We start from the raw sequence: 22,875 nt of genomic DNA, 5'->3' as shown, positions 1-22,875 counted from the left end.
TTGTTTGTTCATATATTCATATATTCGCATATTCCTTTGTCTTTTGTCTCTTTCTCTCCTTCTCTCTTTCTCTCTTTACCATATGTAAGCCCTCCGCCTCCCGTTTGTCTTCGTACCTCCTTCTTTCTCAAGTCTTTCTTAGTTTTAGCTTTGAAATTGCATACTTAGTTCTCAGGTCCTCCTGGGCCTCCAATGTTTAACTTCCCTGTAGTCTTATCTGTCTCTCCGTATTTTCTCAGTAATTCTCTGTATTTATCACGCTAGTGTTTAAATAAAGTTTGTTCCAGGAGAGCTTTTCTTCCACCTCCTTCCAATACCCTTAGTTACTTACTTGCTGTTCTTTCTGTATATATCCGATGTTTTTAAAAGAGTGTGCCGGTCGGGAATCTGCAAGGATCTCTCCCTGTTGGCTCGTCCACGGCCCGCCGTACCTGGGTGGACGTTGCCGGACCCTTTAGGAGCCTCCTCTTGAGGAGAAGACCCCCTTTGGGCCGTCGGCCGTACCACCAATGGTTCCGCAGTTCCCCTGCTTCAATCCACAAAGGGGAAGGGAGCTATAGCTCTACCCAGCCGCCTTGCCCGAGCCGACGCTTGCCGGAGCACTAAAACGTCTGTCTTCCCGCCATGATGCACACCCGGAAGTCGGCTGAGAGTGATTCTCAACCTTGTCCCTCGAGGTTATTTGGATTTCAATTCCCAGAACCCCCTAACTACGGGCTGTGCAACATAAATATATTGTAATGTGCTTTAAACTTTTTTAAAAAGGAACCTTCTCCTCCTCTGATTTGAGTGTTGAAAGGCAAGAGCTGAGCCCAGTTTCAAGTGTTATTTTTTTATGCCAGGCGGTGGATTGGTGGGGGTGACCAACTACTGTAGGCACCATTGGTTCCTTTCCCTTTCTTCAGAATTCAATTTGACTTATCCATGGGTTATATCAAAATTCATAATTTTGGCCCCAAAACCTTCCCTTAATTTATACATCAGGTCAGTTTATACACGAGTATATTCAGTAGTTTATGATGGTCTACAACAGTGATTCTCAACCTGTGGGTTCCCCAGGTGTTTTGGCCTGCAACTCCCCAAAAATCAATCAATTAATTAATTAATTATAGTATTTATATTTCGCCCTTCTCACCTCGCAGGGGACTCAGGGCAGATCACAATGCCCAAATACATGGCAAACATTCAATGCTATAGACACACAGCATATATAGATAGGCACACAGAGGCTATTTAACTTTCCAGCTTCAGGAGGGTATGCTTTGAATTTCAGTCACTGGGGGAGCTGTCACTTCACCGCCCACTTGTGACACCGATGGAGTACTTCCTCATTCTTTTGCATGCTGCTGCTAAATTTCCTACTTGACAGATGCAACTGTCTTTTGGGCTGCAAAGGTCGACAGCAAGCTAGACAAATGGTCAGGAGCTTACTCCGCCCCAGGCTGGCTTCGAACTCATGACTTTTTGGTCAGTAGTGATTTTAATGCAGCTGACTCCCAACCAGCTGCGCCACAACCCGGTCCTACCGCCACAACTCGGTCCTACCCAGCCATTTTACCAGCTGTTAGGATTTCTGGGAGTTGAAGGCCAAAATATCTGGGGACCCACAGGTTGAGAACCACTGGTCTACAATGTCTGCTGTCATAGGAGGCTCACATGAAGAAGATGCCACCAGATTTTGGATTTTCCTAAGAGGGCTGGGAAGAACAACAAAAATCAGGAAAGGAATCAGTGGACTAATTAATAGAGGTTCTTAACTGGCAGTGCTGCTAGGAAAAATGGGATGGGATTAATTGGCTATTGCTGTCGAATCAGGAGATGAGAAGTAATCATGAATTGATTCTCTGTGTATTTTGATGATGTGTCATAGCTTAAGAGGAAGTGGTTTTCTTTTCTCAAAGTTGATTCATGTTACAGTTTTACCAGTTTTTATGTACTGAACTGAATTCTGTGGAACTTTAAAAGCAATCAGTTGGTGCTAGGCATAATTTTTAGTTGAGCTTGTTTTCTAGAGTGATTGGCGCTTTTGAAGGGTGTCCACTGAAGGATTATCTTTCTACCAAATCTTCCTCCCATAAGTTACTCCATTTAAGCTCCCCATTCCAGGATTGTAAATGATTCAGTAAACTAAAGGTACAATAAATCTTTACACAAAAAAGGTCACTTAACACAAGTTTTCTGTTAAGTTATTTGTCCTTCATAACTGGGAAACCACACTTTGTAAAGGTCTAGAGTAGAGCTTCTCAGATTATCAGATATGGGAGACTGGCAATTGTTTTTCCCAATCGTGTCAAGATGCAACACTGTATTTGTGTCCATTGACTACAACTCCTTTCTTCTTTCTTGGCAATTTGTAAGGGACAGCAACTCAGAGATTTGAACTAGTCCAGGAATGACCAGCTTTGAGTAGCCTTAGTCTGGTTCAGACAAGCTTTGTTTCGTTGGCTTTCCCTATGCATACTCTGGTTAAGCCTGCTACTTTATTACCACAACATAAATTCATAAATACAAAAAACAGGAAGTGATAGACTACAGGGTTACTGCTTAACCAAATACAAGGTGTGTTCAAAAAGTATCCAACCGTAATTTTTGTGCATACACAAATGAAGCAAGGGAGGCATGGTTTGGTGCACATATGTAGGCGATCCTAATGCTCATGCTTGAATTTTTTCCTGCTTGCAGGAGTTATCACTTGCTGGCAGACAAGAGTGAGGAACTGTAAGTAAGTGCCGTCTGATTTTTGTTTTTGAGGAAATGATAGAAAAACTTGAACAATGTTACTGCATAACTTTTACATAAAGCTTGATGACTCCCAAGTGGAAACAATCTGCAATATTCAACAGGCTTTTGGGGATAGAGCAATGGACATTACACAGATAAAGGAGGGGTACAACCACTTCAAAGATGGCAGCACATCAGTGGAGAGTGAGGCACGCTTTGATAGGCCCTCAACATCCAAAAAGAGATTGTCATTGACCAGCTGAGGACCTTGGCGATACAGGATCATCGAATCACAATCAGAGAACTTGCAGGCAAGGTGAGCATTGGGTCCGTTCATTCCACTTTGAATGAAGATTTGGGTTTAGGAGAAGCTCAGTGAAGTTCATGCCAAAGTTGCTAATAAACAATCAGAAGCAACTCTGTTTTGAGACCGCACAGGACATGCTGCAAACTGTAAACAGTGATCCCAACTTCCTCCACACATTGGCAATGAGTCCTGGGTTTATGGGTGCGACCCAGAAACCAAGTTGCAGTCATCACAATGGAAACATTCAACATCTCCGAGGCCAAAAAAAGCAAGGCAAGTCTGCAGCAGTATCAAAGTCATGCTGAGTATCTTCTTTTGACTCCAGTGGTGTTGTTCATCATGAGTACGCACCACGCAACCATCACCAAGGAGTACTACCAAGAGGTTCTGCATTGCCTTCATAATGCTGTCAGACGCAAACAGCCAGACCTGTGGTTAGTGGGCCATTGGTAGCTCCATCACGATAATGCGCCCACCCATTCTTCACATTTGATAATTTCCCCTGACCAAACACAACACAGCTGTGCTTCATCAGGCTCCCTACTCTCCTAATATGGCTATGTGTGACTTCTGGCTTTTCCCTAAGCTGAAAATGCCCTTGAAAGAATCAGATGTCAGTCTAGAGAAGACATCATGCAGAATATGATGGACCAGGAAGGTGCCATCTCAAAAGAGCGCTGCTTCCGACAGTGGCAAAAACCACTGGGAGAAATGTGTAGTAACCCAAGGGGACTAGTGTAAGGTTGTTGTATCTTAATACAAATATTTTTTATGAATGAAGGCTGGATACCTTTTGAATACACCTTGTATTGAGTCAAACAGATGTGTTTAGTCCATAGGTGGGTAAAATTCAGTCCTCCAGATGGAACACATCTGCACTTCACTATCAATTAGGCTGTCTAGAACTGATGGGGCTTCCTGTTGATCGTAGCAGCTGGAACTATGGAAGTTGAAGTCCAAAACACTTGGAGGGCCCAAGTTGGCATATGCCTGGTTTAGACCATAAATTGGCCTCAAGTATGTAATTAAAAAAACAAGCTTCTACTGTGGAAGGGAACATAAATATGGAATAATATTTTGAAACTAATAGCTACTAGAGAAAATCTTACTTATGATGGGTTTAGGTCTCTGATCTACCTTTCATAGTATAAGAAAGAAATCATACTAATTCTATAGGATGTCTACAGTAGGCAAAGGGCTCCATCTACCAGCCTATTTTCCTCTCATCCTTTAGTAAGGGAAGGAAGGGAGAAGGCATTCCAGTGCTTATTCAGGAGTACCCTCTGCTGGCCATTTTTAGAACTACAGCCAGAGCAAGTGAAACATGCTTTATGCAAGTCAAAGGTTTGTCTATCTGTCTTTGAGGATAAGTGCTTATCTTTATGATTCTGGTGTGCATTTCTTGGTTAGCCACATGCAAGAAGCATCCTATAAGTGTAAGGATCAAAGGAATATGGTTTGGAGACCGACACAAACTAGCAAGCCATCTTTCTGTTTGAGGTTCACATATAGGCTATATGCCGTGAGGCTCATAATACACCAAAAACTCAAAAGAGGAAAAATACATTCTTATGCTAAGGCAAGGATGCTATGTTAAGAACAGGCAGCTGTGGCCCTCTACATGTTTTCAAATGTGTCTCACATGTTTTGCCACCGTCTGAGTAAGGCTGGTGGAAGATGTACATCTGGAGGGCTACAGCTGCCCACTTAAGTATAAAAAGTAACTCAAGATAGAACAAAGTATGCTTTCAACAGAGACGGCAACACTATAATCTGCCAGTCACTTCTGAGAATTATTTACAGAATATCTGAAAGACAGTCGTTTGTTGTTGCACTTCAATTCCCATCAGGCCCTTTTCAGCATGATTGATGGATCAGGGACAACAGCATTTAGATGCTCACTGGTTGCTTCTTAAAGGCTTGCGAGTATATGCAAGTAATTAATGAATGCTTCCCCAATTTTCCTACTTCCACTGAAGCTTAAATTCCCAAAATATGGGAACTACTTTTCCATTCAGTGTTCTTTCTTATGATTCCACCAAAGGCATATACTTCCCGCAAAGTAGAACAACTATCACCCATTCTTTAAATTCCCCATTTCATTTCAATTAGTATCTTATCTCAAACCCATGCACTTGTATCCTTCAAAGGAACACTACGCTGAAAGTGCTAGTTCACAATTAAATGAACTCCATTAACTCTCACAATTCAGGTGCTTTTTTCCCTTGAGAGCTCTCCTAGAATGGAAATTTCCATTGTTTTGGCATGTGGAATTTTTCTATGCTCATCTTAAATAAGATAGTCATATTATCAGACCACAGCTAAAATCCTATGAATACATATTTGGGAGGAAAATTCTATTGAAATAAATAGGACTGCCAAGTAGTCAAAGGCAGACTGGGCTATCATAATCCTCAGCAATGTATTTGAAAGGAATTCAACCAATCCAATTGATTATCTGTGCCAACTGATTACACACACACACACACACACACACACATATATATAAACAAACTTTCAATTTGACTTTTATCAAGTTATACCTTCAAAAGCAGATTGTTTCCTTCTCTCTTCCTTTGGGTGACCACCTGATTTCCTTTTTGCAGCAGGGCTTGCTCTTGCTTTGGTGACACTCCTTTTCCCCTCATTTCAGATCATAATAAAGCAAGAAGTTCACTAATACACTGATTTTTGTTTACTTACATTAAATACATCGGTAAATCAGCAGTTGAATTCTGTTACCATGATAGTTATTTCAAATGCAATGAAAAAGCTTTTTCAAAAGCACAAAAAAAACCCTGATCAGAAAAGGAAAATAAAGCAGAAGAGAAAGTATGTGTTTGTTATGTTTTAAGAAAAAGCTGCAGTGTCCTCACTTGCTCAGGAAGCACAAAAAACCCAAATGCAAACCATGTGTAGGTTAGTTTAAATACAAAATCTATGTTTGCTGTGTCATGAATGGAAGTTAAAACATCATCATAGCTCTGTTGGCAAGGGAGAAGGCAGCCTTATTCCCCATTCCTAGGCTCTCCTATATGAGGAAACAATACCAATTATATGCACAGAACAGTAGACAGGAAGATCAATGAGAAAAGCTTCCGTGAGAACAACTGAAGGTACAAGAGTCCATTCCCGGTTTCTCCCACCTACAGGACTCAAACCTGACACAAATGTGAGTTTCAGAGTTTGAAACAAATATGGAAATGTCCTGGGGCTTCCCTAAAATAATGTAGACTTCAGAATCCTTGAAAGCTTCTCAAGTCACATGCACAGCAGTAGAGAAGAGGCAGTTCTGCACCCTTATGCGAAGTGCATGGGGCAGAATGATACAGCATGTGCCATTTGCAAGCACTCTGCTTTGAAGTCTTCCTGCTAGGTTTTCAGGAGACAAGAAGGAAGCCTGGCTTCTTCTTAATAGCCACTAGACACCCTTTTTCAAAGGCAATAAAATATGTCCAACAGCAATGCAGGAATTAGTAAAGTCAATACATGGCTACAAGGGTGAATAAAACAAAACTTAAGTCCTTAGTGCAGGCGTTACGTGAGTGGCATCAGTATCTAAGTTACCTTGGATGGGAACCGGTACGTAAACACATGCCTACAGAAAGTACAGGTGCAAAGGATGTGCAAAATGAGAGTGCTTATAAACTGTGCTTGGAAAAAAAAAATAGGAAAAGCTATGCTTGTGTGAATGGCCCATTTCAGGTCCTGCTACAGAAGGATTCACATTAGAAATCTACATAGAGTTGAGATCAGAATACACCAAATTGGTGCTCATATGAAGTGATGCTTGTATTGATAGCAAACTGTCTTAGAGCAAGATCTGGACAACATTGGTGAATCATTCCACTTCAGAAACTGAATTCTTGTGTGAAGCTTTTAAAAAGTCAAGTGTGCTTGGGGGGGGGGGGGGGGTCAAATGAATTCATCACCGACTCTGCGAAGGCCACTGTTCAGATTAAGATTGATTCCTTCCAAAGACACTGGACCACTGGAAGCTATTCAAAGAGCAAGTTGCGGGTGAGATGGTAGCATGCTTAATCTTACAGATCAGCACTATCTACAAATAAGTTTAAAAAGCTATGACTGTTTAGCTAATTGCAAGGGAGTAAAAATCCCCCCTCCCATGCCCCCCCTTTTTATACATACACGTTTGTGCTATCCTATTTACAGAGTAAACTGAATGTAAAAGGGCTAGATATCTTTTAATTTAAACAGTTCTTGCATTAGACAGCCCTTAGGGATGAACAGGCTGGGCCTTAAGGTCTGATAGGTGGGGTTGCTCCAGCACTCCACCTGCTACCTTGGAATAATGTTATATAGGGCAAGGGGGAGATTTTACAAGGGTGTAGGAAAGAGTCAAGGCAAGCTGGGTCTCCCTGGCAAGGAAAGGGTATTGAGAGTACAGTACTGGTCCTCCTCTTAGCATCTCCTACCTAGCATGCTGCTTCTCATTTCACTGCACCCTCAGTCCTGTAGACCAAAACCTTTAAAGTCTGTAAGAATCACTAGGAAAAGGCTTTTCAAATATTCTGCTGAAGTTGTAAGGGTGTTTTTTCTTTTGGCAACTTAGAACAACATTCTACAAAACATGCAATGCTGTACATATAATGTGTTATTGCCGTATGAGGGCCAAGCTAAATACAACCTATCAAAAAGGAAACTGATAGGCTCCACTACTGTAGGGCCAAGCAACTGAAGAAAGCTTAGTCTCTCTTGTCCATTTTTGTTTCAGACTGCTGGTCATACTTCTTGAGCAAAGAAATGAATAGCCTTAACAGGAGTCTGATAACTCGTTAATGCAATCTGAATGTTAACCGAAGGTGACACACAACAGGCTTTTACTTCAGAATGCCACTCCTGCCAGTGAGACTGACCTCAAATGAGCATCCCTCCGTTCACAGCCCTCCTGACCAAGAATACATCTAAAATAGCCAACGAGTGCCAAGAGTTTGGGAAAACTGTTCTTCATTTTCTGTTTTCACAGACATGATTTTACTATTTGTGCCACTGGGACCTACTGCCATACCGATATCACAGCAAGCAAGACATCAGCGGAAGTTCAGATACCATTTACCTCTCCAAACCAGCCACAAAAGACTGCCCTGGAAAAAGATCATGAAGGACACTGCAGCTTTTCTGAACACTGGAAACAAATGATTAAAAAAAAACTCTGAGGACCTCACAAAAATTCTGCATTTTTGAAAAAAATAATAATTAACCTTACTCTTAAAAATAAATCTACAAGAATTAAGTTCCCCCTCACTTCTGATCCTCCCCCACTGGACAAAACAAAGAGAGGTGGAGGTGAAGAGAAGGTGAATGTTACAGGACCAAGAACACAGATTTTATCAGAGTGAAGACAAGACTGTAGGGAGAGGCAATGAAGGAAAGGAATATTATCTGGGAGAAAACAGAGCAGGGGAATCCCAGTAAGTAGGTAGCTATTTGCACCTATAATACAAAGTGAAGAAGAGTTTGTTTTTGGAAGTTAAGTCCCCGGTCGGTCTATCTCCACTTTTCCTTGGGGTGGTGGTGGTAACAGACGTCTGGTGGTGGTTTCTGAAGCATTAGAAGTGCAGTTAGACGGAGCTCTCAGGAGAAGGAAGGAAGGGGGCGGCTTCCAAGTGCGCCGATGCTGTTATTGGAGGTGAGGTGTGGTGGAGTGGGGTGGGAATGGAGGTTATATCTTATCTCTCGCCGGCTGCTTTACTGCCACTGCTTAGTTGCTACAACACTGGCTCTTGTTCTGCTGGGACTGCTCATGGAGGTCCACACCTCGATTCCGACCCATGGCACCGCCTGTGCTCTGGGGCTCACTCTTTGGCAGTTTCTTAGCTAGAAAGGGAGAAGGCGCAGGTTAGTGAAGGACACCAGCAATGCCTTCATTCAGTCCTAAAGCAGGTGTAAAATTAATAGAACAAGAGAATATTAAACACTCAAAAGAAAAGGGGCAACTCATCATGGTGGCCCCTGGTGGCACAGTGGATTACACCCTTGTGTTGGCAGGACTGAAGACCGACAGGTTGCAGGTTCGAATCCGGGGAGAGCGCGGATGAGCTCCCTCTATCAGCTCCAGCTCCTCATGTGGAGACATGAGAGAAGCCTCCCACAAGGATGAGAAAACATCAAAACATCCGGGCGTCCCCTGGGCAATGTCCTTGCAGACAGCCAATTCGCTCACACCAGAAGCGACTTGCAGTTTCTCAAGTCACTCTTGACATGACAAAAAAAAATCATCCAGTGATAGTAGGTGCAACTCTCCTGCTATAAGCCTTCCAACAGCAAGTTCGGAATTTGCTTCAAAGGGTATTTGGGAACCACTCACCCACTGAACTAGGACTTGTTTTACACCTGCTTGCTTTTATTAATTTTAGCATTGCTTTTATTTCCTTCATGTTGCTTTGATCTATATATTGTGAAACTTAAAATTTTATTTCATCAAATCATTCATATGACATCTTTCTGCCCATAAAAGGACTCCTGGGTTCTTTTAGGGCAGTAAAACAATTAATAAACAATTTAAAACAGCCAATATTAGAACTGGTGAGGTCAATGGGAAACTTCTGGTAGGTTGGATTCAGATTCTCTGTGGGTTACATAATAGATGTTTTCTTCCTTTCCTCTAATGATATAAATTCCTGTAGGATCATCCTTAAAAATGTTGTCTAATATGACACTGCTCCACCTTGGATAGCAAGCACGGAAGTTTTGGTCTTCGTATTATGGACACAGCTATGATGCCATTTTAATGAATGTTAGGGAGTCATAGGAAGCTAGAACATCAAGGAAATTTGGTTAAACAAGTCTGCAAATATTTTAGCTCTTTCTTCAAATGAAGAAGTATAGGAAAAGAGCTAAAATTCCTCTACTCTAGTGGTAGGAGAGATAGATAGCATTTTCCAGGTACAATCCAGCCATGCTCTTCAACCTGCACTTAAGGTCTGAAGTTTACTCCTTCTCCAAGTAGTCCTTGATAGCTTGCAGACCAGTGGTTCTCAACCTGTGGGTCCCCAGACGTTTTGGCCTTCAATTCCCAGAAATCCTAACAGCTGGTAAACTGGCTGAGATTTCTGGGAGTTGTAGGCCAGAACACCTGGGGACCCACAGGTTGAGAACCACTGTTGTAGACAGTCAATAAAGCAGCACACAAGTATTTGAAGATTGCCCATTAATGCCTGAAAGGGTATGTCAAAAAAGCCTGGAGGCATCCAGCTGTCGTATAAAACTGAATATTTCAAAGCAACTTATTATTATTATTATTATTATTATTATTATTATTATTATTTTCATTTATATGTACCAGGAGTGGAATGTACTCTCACAGTACCTCAAACTCCTGATTGTTGAGCAAGAGTTAAAGACAACAAGAGCCTGCAGAACTCAATATCACTGTAATATGAAATAAACAAACACTTTTTTTCCCCAGAAGCAGTGCCTTTATAGCTAATGTTTTAGAGTCACCTATTGCCAGGAAGAGATCGTTAACATTCATCGCTGTCTTAGCTGATGTCTCCATAAACAATAGACTGTTGTCATCTGCATAAGCCTGGGCCTCCTGGAAGAGAATAAAAGACAAATGTAGAAGTTAGACTTGAGACAAGATTGCTCACTCTGGATTACCTAGAATAAATCAAGCAAAGAGACAGCTCAGTTTTTACATTCTAAACAAAAGAAAACATCCTGGAGGAAGGAGAGTGGGCCTATGGAATGAGAAGTGGAGAGCACATTCCACTTGATAGCCACAACCTACCAAAGCTAAAGTAAATTATCAAGAAACAGAAGACAACTCTAGGCTGGTCGTATAATAGGTATAAGGGGATGTCACAGCAAATGCAAGTTCCCAAAACTGTAGTTCTGAGAGCCTTAACAAAGTACCCTGGAGAATAAACTTTGCATCCACAGTTTTCTGTTTAAATAGAATATGAAACTGTTCTATTAATACTATCATACTGAACATGGCTTGAACATAGCTGCTAAAACAGAACCAATGGAAGGCAATTTCCTTTAACAGGAAAAAAATAAAAACATAAAAGTGCATTCTTAATAAGATTATGAGTGTTTTTTTGTCCCATACTTCACTATTCCATTTCTCTTATCATCTATGTTAACTCTGTTGATGAAGGTTATTGCCACTGTACAAGTGATGTACATGGCCAATGTACATGTGTATGTCTATAATCAGTACTTTTTCTTTTTTATCTTTGTGTTTTGTAGAATCAGAACTATTAAGAAAATTGCAATTTTGGTTGTTGCTTGATAAAGAAAAAACACAAATATCTTATTAAGGAAAAACTTTACAATTTGCTTTACAACCATTTAAAAATCTCTGTACACTGGTGCAAACAGGAGAGCAACAGTGATTGTAATGGGAGGAGGAGGTGGCTGGTTGCAAGACACCTATTTCACAAATGCCTGTGTCATCAGTGTTCCTCTAAGCACAAGTATTATAGTATTATAGAAGGGACACATGATTTTCCAACTTTTTCCCCCATAGTACTTTGGATCAGAGGGTCACAAAGCAATCAGGAATTAGGCAGCCCAAATCCAAGCATCAAGATATTTGAGCAATGCTACTTACTTCGTATTCTACCATGCGCTTGTTGGCAAGATCAGCCTTATTTCCTGCTAAGGCTATAACAATGTTTGGGCTAGCTTGCCGTTGAAGTTCTTTCACCCATGTTTTTGCTCGTGCAAACGTTTCCTATAAGAGAAAAATCCAGAGTGTAAGAGGAAAAGCAACTAAACATGCTGTCTATTACCAACTTGCTCACACTGCAGCAGAACACCAAAACAAAGGCTTTTTCCAACAGTGGAAGCACTTACTTATTGGTACAAAAACAATTGTCCTGTTGGATTAGACCTCAGGTCTACTTTGTTTAGCTCTATTTTCCTCTGGGAAGCTCACAATGAGGTTGTGAAGTCCTTGCTGACAGAAAGTGCACACTGCCTCTGAACCTAAATGTTGCAGATAGCTGTGGATATACTTACTTCATCTCACCATGAAACTAAATTAGTGAAAAGGTTTAGGCTTCCTGTATTCTCTCCTCATTTTTCCAGTTTATTTAAATTACATCAGATGACAACAAGTATATTGTATGAAGAACAACTATGAAATTCACTACCAAAAGATGGGGTGATATCCTGATAACGTGCCAGCACAATCTACCTAGGAAAAGGAGAACTGTGCCATCTTTCCAGAACATACTTCACCTGTGAAACATCGGTGCAACTAAGCATTACCACTCAGCAGAGCCCATGACTGAAACTTTTTCAGCCAAGAACCTACTTCATCCTAGAAAAGACAAGATAATCTTTTTGTTCCTGGGTTATAAATATTATTTCCTAATTGGTTCTATCATAAAAATATGGGGAAAGTTTATCAAAACGTAAAAAAAAAATGTTTTTGAGGGACATTGTACAGCACATTTTGCTATAGTTTTTCAATGAATATCTCATAGAGTCTCAACCAATTTGACGTAGTTTGTGGCAGCCACAAAAACAAAGCTTCTGGAGTACAACAACTACTTTCAAAGTAAGTATTTCACAATTAAATAGGAAATAACACATTCAAACTGGGAACATATATTTTTTTTCCAAATTTCATACATTATGTGGCTTCCTGGGACACAAATGTTGGGTGGTTAGGGGAACAAGTCCATTGCTGAAGGAGGTGAATCAAAGCCAATTTGAAAGAAGAGGGCCAAGGACTCAAAGACAGGATTATCAAGGGCAACACAACATGATGGATTGATTATGATGTACTACTTCTAAAAGTAGTATGTCTCTCAGACATAGCTCATGGGGAACAAAAGCCAGGGGATACTGATGTGCTTGTTTCCTATTTATGGGTTTTCTATAGCTTAATGGCTAATAGGCACAGAATGCTAGACCAGCCCAGCCTCTGGATTAATCTAGAATAGTTTTTCTTATATTCTCTACAGATAACGGAAATATAGATGACCAACATAACAGTAAAAGTGTGACGAGAAAGAAATAAGAATCAAGCAATAAAAAGTATGCTGTTTCAAAGGAACAGAAATGATCTAATGCAACCAAAGTGAATGTTTTAAAGAGTGAACCCACCCTGTCACTATGAATCATAAATACTTTAAAGCAGCAGTAAGGAGGCTGCAACCCTCCAGATGGTTCCAACTTCCATCATCCTCAGTCAGCATAGCAATGGAAAAAGATTCCCTATCTCTGCTCCAGAGAAATATCCCACTTCACTTGCATCTCAATGCAATCTTAACTTGAGCAACTTGGAAGTGAATTTCAATGAGCTTCTTCAAAATAATCAGTTGAAAATTATCTAGAAATTTATTTGGCATTCAGAAGAATGTGACCACTTTAAACCAAGAATTGTATTTAAAGGTGCATCAATATTATGCATTATTATCCAGACCCGAACAGACAGGAATAAAACAAATATTAAAGGTTCTAAGCAAAGAAGTTTGTTAGCAGAAGAAGTTTAATGTGAAACAGACAAGTCTTTGGTCAGGGAGAACTCTCGCACTTTAGTAATAGAAAATAAGTTCTCAAAGTTTCTAAGTGACAATGCTCTGTCACATCTGTCTTTAGATGATCTTGTTGCCCACAATGTCCTGTAAGATGGAGAAAATGAATGGAACTAATGAATCAAACTAACGGAACATTTCCACTAGGGCTGCAGGAGATCTGTGAACGTTTCTTTTCACAATGGGACTGTCTCTTCTCCCTAGAAGTTAGCAGAACAGTTCAGGCCTACCTGGTTGGTTATGTCATAAACCACAATGGCAGCTTGAGCTCCTCGGTAATACATAGGGGCCAAACTGTGATATCTTTCCTGACCAGCTGTATCCCAGATTTCAAACTTTACTGTTGTGTCATCTAGACAGACAGACTGTGTGAGGAAAGCCGCTGTAGGGGGGGGAAAAAAAGAAAGTTTACTTTAGGAGACTCAAAAATAGATGTACTAATTGAACTTTAGGCACTTAAATTCTGCTACAGTGAACTAGCTAATAAACATTCAACGATAAAGCAGGAAGAGTTGTTAGCTTATTTGATCAATAAATTGTTACAAGTCTTGAAACTAATACCAGGATGTTTAAGCATACAATAAAAAATGAATGGTTTGAGAAACTTTGCTCCCCAACTAGTAGTACACACCAAGACAATATGTTTAGGGCAGTCATGCGGTACAATCCTAAAAAGTTCCCATTTCACCTCTGCTTGAAGGTGAAGTAGTCTCATGCTTTAATATTCCCTTAGATGCAAACTATTTGCATATGGAAAATGAATATTTCTTCTTGTCTTTTTGTTTTATGCTGGGTTTAATATTTGTTTTTCCAGCAGGCACCACAGGTATAACTTTTTGGAAGACATCTCCCCCACAAGAGAGTAGTGATGTAATAAGAGATTTTGTGTTGACCACTCATTGTAAGTTCCTACGAAATGAACAATATATTTTAAGCAAATACTAGTGAGGTGTTTTCAAAGTAATATGAAATACAAAATACACTTCTGTAGCATGTTTATCAGGACAATTAGCAAGCCACAATGCAGTAGGTCTTTGGTATCTGCTAGGGTTTGGATCCAGGACTTCTCCATAGATAGCCATATCCATGGATGCTCATCAAATAGTAAACAACTCAATGAGCCAGAAAATGAAACGATGGGAGACCACAGCAGGATATGCTTACATATCTGTATAGTGTTCACCGCATGGCAAAACCAAGGCTTTTTTTTTTTTTGGGGGGGGGGGGGGAGGAGTCCTGATTTTTTTAAAGCAGTGGTTGATTGGATCTGTGGATGAAGAACCCACAAAACCCGTATGTGCTGTTGCTATATTTTTACAATATACAGGCAGTTCACAAGTTATGAACAAGATAGGTTCTGTAGGTATGTTCTTAAATTGAATTTGTATGTAAGTCAGAACAGGTACTTTTTAAAGTATAACTTCAGCCAAAAATATACATTTTCTAGCTTGCATAGCATCCCTGAGGTCTGTTCTGTCTGTGCCTGTTCAGAAGATTCACCTCATTTTCTCTTCCTGTAATAATTGGATTTTGAAAAAAAATGGCTTGTTATAAAAAACCAGGATTAGTGAGAAAGCTTCAGCAGATACATCTTTACCGCATGATAACTCTTTCAGGAATGAATTTCCCTTCCTCGGGGTGGATTTCACTCACTTCCTGTTGTCTCACCCCTGTTCTTAACTGTGAGTTGTTTGTAAGTCAGATGTTTGTAACTCAGGGGCTGTCTGTACACATATTTAAGGGCAGTAACTTAAAATCTGCTCCTAAATCCCCCTTGGGCATTTTGAAGTAAACTTCTTGTTTACTTCAAGCAAGAAGTAAACTAGAAATGATTTCTATTCATTTCCTGTTTTGTTTTGGCTTTATTTTAGAAAGGTTTCCTTTTGATCTAAAATGGACCAGAGACTTAAAAGCATATTGAGAATGTCCCCCATATCCCCCCAAGAGTGTGAGAGACCAATATTTGGGAAGTTGCTATGGAGATGTAGGTCTCCCACTTCTAGAAAGTTTACGTACCTCCCTAGGCTGGCACACCTGCCTATCCTTTCTTTATAGTAAAGCTATTGAGTAATTGTAATTGTAAATGCATGTAAATGTATTTACTCTAAATACTGGGATCAGGTATGCTTCCTTGATGTTTAGGCTATGGATTTTTTCCCCATGTAATACAGAAGCTCCAAAACTTACCACCAATGGTGCTCTCCTGGTATTCATGGAACTGTCCCTTGACAAAACGCAGCACCAGGCTGGATTTTCCTACTGCTGATTCACCCAGTAGTACTAGCTTGAACTGACAAATCTTGCTGGCCTGTGACTGACCATTTGGCCTCGCAGCTCCTCTGCTGGTCATGGCCTGGATTCCAAGAGCAGCCTGTGCCCCAGCCGATGCAAAAACCTACCAGTCACTAACCAGACCTTCTGAGCACAGGGGTTTTTGTCTTGGAACAAGATGACAGCTTTCTCCAAGTTAGTAGCTCCTTCTGTGATAAAAGAAGAAAGATTGGTTTGTATGCTAGGCAAGAGAAAGACGCTGCAGAAGTTTTGATGTAAACTCAGTGCAGATATATTTGTAATTCAACAGTACTGAGCATCAATGCAACTTCAGCAAATCGTAAGTAAAAAGGAAATAAAGTTCAATCGTGATCTTGATTATTCCTTTTGTGAAATGGAAAGAATGTAACCTCACTGTTAAGAGACTCACAACAAGAACATCACATTTGTATAATATAAGATTACGCAAACAAGGAAGTACAGTAAAATATTTAATCCAACAATGTAGCCTGATACCCAAGCTGTGAGACAATTAAATTCAAAGTATCCCCTGGACTTTACCAAGCCAGACCTATTTAGCTATCTGCGACAGAAGATCTCAAACACACCCCGGTAAGTCTGGGGACAAGCACCCTGGTGCGCTGTGAAGCTCTGTGACCAATGAGTCAGCAACTCCTGCAGACGTCTTTCCTGCTCACATTCCTTGAGGTGGAGTAAACACTGTTTGGCCTGGAATGCCCATCACATCATGCGGCACCAACAACAAGCCTAGAGGAACAACTTTCTGACCCTACTTCACACAGTGTCTAAATCAGTTTCATCTTGTGCTCAGGCCAGGCCATCAATGATAAAGACCTACATACAACTGTTTATTGGAATTCCACAGTGCAATGTGTCTTACAAACAGCTGTGTTCCTTCTCCTCCCGCAGATATTCTTCACCAGCACATAATTTGTTTTGCCATTTTTAAAATAAATAATTCAGTAATGGCAGGTGGCCTATACTGCAACTGTGAAGGGGTTTTCTTTTCTCCTTTGCTTCCTAAAGGCACCAGTTCCTGTCTGATCTTGGAAGCTAAGCAGTGTCAGGTAACTTGGATGGGGGACTGTCAACAAATATCACCTGCTGTGAGCTATATTCAGAGAAAGGAACTAGCAAAACCAGATCTGAATATCCTTTGCCTAAAAATACTCTATGAAATTGATGGGGTCAATAGGTGACTTGAAGGCATATGCATTACAAGACTGCTTTCACCGATTAACATCTAATACATTTCATGATATACACGGGGATAAAGATTTCAAATCCTTAAGTATTCAAGTGATGAAACACCTTTAAAAAACCATCATGATTGTCTTTTGCCTCCTATCTTCTCATTAAAAGCCTCAGTGTTAACTGTTTTCCAATACACAAGCTGTTCTAATAGACTGATCTCTATAACAGAAATAATAATAAATGAAGCCACTCTTCTGTCTCTATGCTTTACTGCTTAAATCTGTTTGTGGATTCAAAAAAAAAATGATTATAGTACTGTAATTCAGGGATGTTTATTTCATAATGGAGATAATCCTGGAAGCAAGTCTAACTGCCATTTTACCAATAAATAGACAAGGGAATTTTCCAACCCAAGACACTTGGATCAGCCAAAAGAATACATGAGCATGCTGCTGTAGAACACAAGCGGATAATGTGCATTTGCACCTCCAGCCACCATTCAGTTTTTAGCAATACACCTTCAAGGCAAAGGGACAGGAGGTATGAGTTGATCTCCCTGGCTAACAATGGAAATATTTGTGTTTTTAAAAACTAACGTGTTTAGATTTTATTCTAGTTTCTATTTGGAGTTTGTTCCAATCTCTTGACGGAGTAACTGAAAGGTTTGAGGACCAAATTCACACTGTATGTCCACTTTTTCAGGGGCTAGGGAAGTAATATCCCCACAAAAGTAGAAAACCAATGAATAAAAATGTTTCTCACCTAAACAATTAATTAATTTCTCTATGGCAGCTTTATAGACAATTTCTGGTAATGTATTAGTCAAATCTCAAATAATCAAATCGCAAAAGTTAAATCTACAAATGTAGAGGGGCCAGCTGTACAGAATAACAGGGCTTGAATCAAATTGCAGTAAGTTTTACTATCATCTGAGGATTGGAACAAATGTCTAGATGTTTACTGGCAAGCAACATGGGAGCTCTCCAAATGTTATTGGATTGCCACTTCCATCAGCCCTACTAAATGGTGACAGATGATAGGAGCTGCAGCTCAACAGTATCTGGAAGACCATGTTTTAAATCCCTACTTTAATTAACACCAACCATGACTGCTATTTCAGACACTGTGGGATATGATTCCTCCTCCAAAATGAAAGTGGAAGTTGACAAAGCATTCAACTTCTGATAAGTAACAACTAAAACCACAAATGTAAAATATCTCCTCTAACATTTAAGTTCCTAGAATTAGCCTTTTCCAACAAGCTTTGTGCATGAATTGTAATTTTGATTTGTAAGCACTTCTTAGTAAGGACATAAGACTTAAGAGAAATAGGTTCATTCTCAGGAATCTTTAGTAAAAGCAGAATTCCCTATTAGCAACCTTTCCTTTTTTATGATCATTAGTATGCTGTCAAGTATAGATAGCAAGACCAAATGCTGATACAATGTTCAGGATGCTAAGGGAAGGGAGCGAAAACAAGATGTTATAATAACATCAGTGTATTGTTAGTGGACTTATTTATCATTATACAAAGATACAATCTGAAGAATGTCAAATATCTTGTTCGTAACTTGGGGCTGCTTGAACACTTCTGATGAGACCATTTTTAAAAAGTGTTACAGAGTTGCAAAGGCGAAGAAAAAGAACCAAAAGTACTTTGTTTAAAAAGACAAAAAAGACATTTGATGAAGTGGTATAGATTTTTCTAAACATTTTAGTTTAGGAGCTAAAAGAGTGCTGCCAACAGAGATTTACCATATATTCTGGCATATAAGACTACTTTTTAACCTAAGAAAATCTTTTCAAAAGTAAGGGGTCGTCTTATGCGTGGGAGTAGTCTTATACGCGGGAGTGGTCTTATACGGTGGGAGTCATCTTATAGAGCGGGTGCTGAAACTTCCAATCCGGATTGGAGAATCTGTGGTTTCTCCATATGATGGGGGAAGCTTAAAAATGGCAGTGGCCGTGTCCCTACCGTATGCAGCGACTGTATGAAAGCATTAGGGCGACGCTGTACAAGTATGGTAGAAGAAAATCCATTCATCAAGATTCGTGGACTTAATGCGGTCCCGATGGTGAGGTGAAGGGGCGCTTCACTGGGAAGGTGTAAGTGAAGGGCGGAGCAAGCTGCAGGTGTCCAGGGCGCCCAGGGTATGGAAAGAAGCAATACAGTGGCTCTGGGTCCAGAAAAACACAACTCTTTTACCTGTCTGGCCCGCCCTTGTATCCTATTACCGTACCTCCTCCTTTGCCTCTCAGATCTCGCTCCTAAAGACTGCAGTGAAGTGGTGCAGGTGCGCATGTGCGAGATCTGAGAGGCAGAGAAGGAGGCTTCATAACAAGTCATAAATCAAGTTCACAAATCAGTTTCAAGGTTTGGACAAAAGGAAGAACTATGGTTAGGGGCATAAGAGCTTGAAAATACAGATATAGTGAAAGGGCTCTCTATTCAGGCATATCTCCACTTTGTAACCCAAGGTACAATTATGTGAAACCCAGTGGGATGTATCAGTTTGAGACTTGGACTATAGCATTAGGAGACCAGGGTTTGAATCCCTAAGTAACCACAGATGCCCACTGGGAGATCTTGGGCAAGTCATACTCTATCAGACTCAGAGGAACACATGGGTGAAAAAATTCTACCAAGAAACCCTACAACCGATTCACTTTCTGTTCACCATGGCCCCTTCTACACTGCCATATAAAATCCAGATTATCTGTTTTGAACTGGATTATATGGCAATAGACTCATATAATCCAGTTCAAAGCAGATATTGTGGGTTGTCTGCTTTGATAATCTGGATTATATGGCAGTGTAGAAGGGATCCTTGACTCAGAAATGATTTGAAGGCACACAATATGAAAATGATCATGTTAACATGACCAACAAAAAATATTAGCAGGAAATTCAGGGCTGAAAAATATTAAATACTTCCCACAATGCACTAATACTATATGAATTGATGTTGACTTAATGAGATGATAACTATAATCCTATATATTTATGGAGAAGACTTCTAAAAGTACGATAGCTCTACAAACTCAATGGAGCCAGACCTCTCCAAATACTAATCACCAGGATAGTCGACCAGGAAGTCTATTATCTTTGTGCTCCTGTGGGCTTCCGAGGAAAACTTGGTGGCCACTTTGGGTGAATTAGATAGATATTTGGTTTGATTTTGTATTTCTCTTGTGATTCCTCTGAAGGTTCCTTAGCCGTTTCTCAGAAGGAAATACAGACTAGGTATGCTTCCAAGTTTATATTCCCTAACAACTTCAAATAAACTAAACCCAAGGCTTGACTATAAGTGTTACACGGAACTCACACTGATATTCTACAAACACAAAACAGTTGTTCTTTATGTTCTCCAAAGCTGCATAATGTGAAAAATACTTTTTACAATGTGATCCAAGATGAACCATAGAATCATATAATCAAAGAGTTGGAAGAGACCTCATGGGCCATCCAGTCCAACCCCCTGCCAAGAAGCAGGAACACTGCATTCAAATCACCCCTGACAAATGGCCATCCAGCCTCTGCTTAAAAGCTTCCAAAGAAGGAGCCTCCACCACATTCCGGGGCAGAGAGTTCCACTGCTGACAACGTTAAAAACTCTTATGATATTTTGAAGCAGAGCAAATATGTGTAGGTTTTTTTCAGCTGAGTCTGCTAAACACAGAAATCACTTCCTTCCTTTTCCAAGACCTCCTCAAAGGCAGAGGAATTGAGCAATGACAGTGCAGGCATCCTGTCCAAGTTTTCTGGGAAGAGCCCTTTGCATATCTAGAGAGACAATCAGCACAGCTGGTGCCAGTCTGCTAAGAGAAGCCCAAAGTGACATACTGTATTCCTCACAGTTGTCAAGTTTTTTCTATCCATTTAGTATGTCTGTTTCCTAAAGTGAGTCAGATTTTAGAAGAAAAAGGAAGGATATTATGGTGTATACACTGCTGTAAATGTATAAATCATGAAAATATCCATGCAGCATCAACTCATGAGTTTCTTTTCGAGATTATGAGTATGCTTTTTAGAATGTGTTCAAATGGGTACCTATTTTCTCAAAACACTGTACCCTGTATTTCTGGGCACACACATAAACAGGGGAAGAAATGTTCCTTTCCTTATCCAATGACAGTTAATACTTCAAATGAAACAATCTGAAGCTTCCTTTTTTCTGTCTCAGCACGTTTTCCACAAAAGAAGATTACTTTTGTTGTTTTTCTCTTAAAAAGTACTACTCCTTAAGAACTTTGGAATAACTCCACAATATTTATTCTGTAAAAAGAAACACAGGTACAGCCATCACAGAAAACATACTTCTGGCGCAATCTGTATTTGTCTTCCTGAGATATAAAATCCGTTTGTAAAGCCTCAGAGTATGGAGTGGGTATTTGTGGCACTGAACAAAATTGATACCAGTTGCATTACTTCAATTAAGGACAGCAGGGTCACTTCTTAAAACACATGATCACATTTGTAACTTACAATAGCTATAGTATACATTTATGGCTTTAAATGTTTGTGAACCGTCCTCAGTCCTCATCGGGGAGATAGGGTGGGACAGAAATAAAGTTGTTGTTGTTGTTACATTTCCAAACCAATTCATTTTCTGATGTTTCAAATGGTAAATTCAAGAATTCAGCTATTTTATTTCTGCATAAAAACAAAGGCATCCATTCATCTTAACAAGTTTTCACCTCCAAATATGATCAAGCTAAAGAATCTAGAAATTCAAGCTCATCAGAAAAATATGCCATGATTCTAAATCATATTCTCAGCAAGTTCTTGACAAACATTAGTTACCAAATACACATCAAATATGATCAAGGAAATGCTCAACCTTTGTTTCAACTTGTTTAAAAATGTTCATCTCAGATTTTACTACTCCCCTGAAATATTTTACATTAACTTGTTTATTAAAACACATATTTGGAAACCACTTCTTTGTAATAAACTATTCAAGGTAATCCAATGAGCTCTCAAAGCAGGTTGACCCACTGGAACGCTCCCTACACAATAATAATGCCTGTGGAAGTAAATTGTCTTCTTGTGGCAAAGTTATTCTCCTATAAAGCAACAAACAATGGTCTTGGTACTATAAAGACTAATAAATGTATTACACCAGAAGATTTTGCTCCACTGCAACAGGTTAACACAGGCTTTTGAAACTTCTATGTAATTCAATCTAAAAACTGTAGATGTGCATTGATTAGTAAGCAATGTGTTTAATAGTAAAACGATATTAGACACTGAATGCAAAAGTGGCATAATAAGAGTTATTGCCGCAGTATGAAAATAACACAACACAATCTATATAGAAGGCAAAGGCTTGAAAAATATAACTAATCCAACATGCATACTTTCTAATATCCTGACAAAAATGTATTATGTGGCTAAAGTATTCAGTTAACAATGACAAACTGTACTGAAAATATTCACAAGCAAATTTTATTTTACTTGGTCAACAAATCTGTTAGATCCATCACAAACCTCAATCTATAACATGTGACAGAACAAAGTCACCTTTCACCAAGCAAAAGAAAGACTTGGTCTTATTAAGTTAATGATCTTGAGTTTCCTCTTCCTACTTCTCTTCAAACAGAACCTAGGAAGCCCCTCACTTAACCATTCTCAAATAATACAAGAGGACCACATTCACCACTGTGATTTTTGTTAGAACTGCAAGCATACTCAACGCTTTGGTGGAATTGTGTTGAGACCTCATCTATACTTTACTTATGTCATGCAGCAAACAGTACTACTCTTGGGACAACATGAGTTCAGGCTTTTCTTAAATGTGAATTTGAAAGACTGGAGCAGTAAATCCTAGTGTCAAAAAAAGA

At 39.7% G+C, this 22,875-nt stretch overlaps 1 protein-coding gene across 2 annotated transcripts in view; it reads right to left on the bottom strand.

Annotated features, from left to right (window-relative positions):
• Window positions 1-5,708: 5,708 nt before the first annotated feature.
• RAB5B (RAB5B, member RAS oncogene family) overlaps window positions 5,709-22,875 on the bottom strand; it is a 28,717-nt gene continuing 11,550 nt past the window's right edge. For both annotated transcript variants that reach the window (XM_060763888.2, XM_060763889.2), the window contains exons 2-6: window positions 15,733-16,025; window positions 13,776-13,927; window positions 11,610-11,732; window positions 10,493-10,586; window positions 5,709-8,866 (exon numbers count right to left, since the gene is read on the bottom strand). In XM_060763888.2, coding sequence (XP_060619871.1) covers window positions 8,751-8,866; window positions 10,493-10,586; window positions 11,610-11,732; window positions 13,776-13,927; window positions 15,733-15,895 — 648 coding nt within the window. In that variant the 5' untranslated portion in view covers window positions 15,896-16,025 and the 3' untranslated portion in view covers window positions 5,709-8,750. The remainder of the gene's footprint in view (window positions 8,867-10,492; window positions 10,587-11,609; window positions 11,733-13,775; window positions 13,928-15,732; window positions 16,026-22,875) is intronic.

Source organism: Anolis sagrei, chromosome 2 (genome assembly GCF_037176765.1).
Source record: "Anolis sagrei isolate rAnoSag1 chromosome 2, rAnoSag1.mat, whole genome shotgun sequence".
Classification (NCBI taxonomy): domain Eukaryota; kingdom Metazoa; phylum Chordata; class Lepidosauria; order Squamata; family Dactyloidae; genus Anolis; species Anolis sagrei.
The sequence above is the reverse complement of the archived record's forward strand: the minus strand, read 5'-3'. Positions and strand labels throughout refer to the sequence as shown.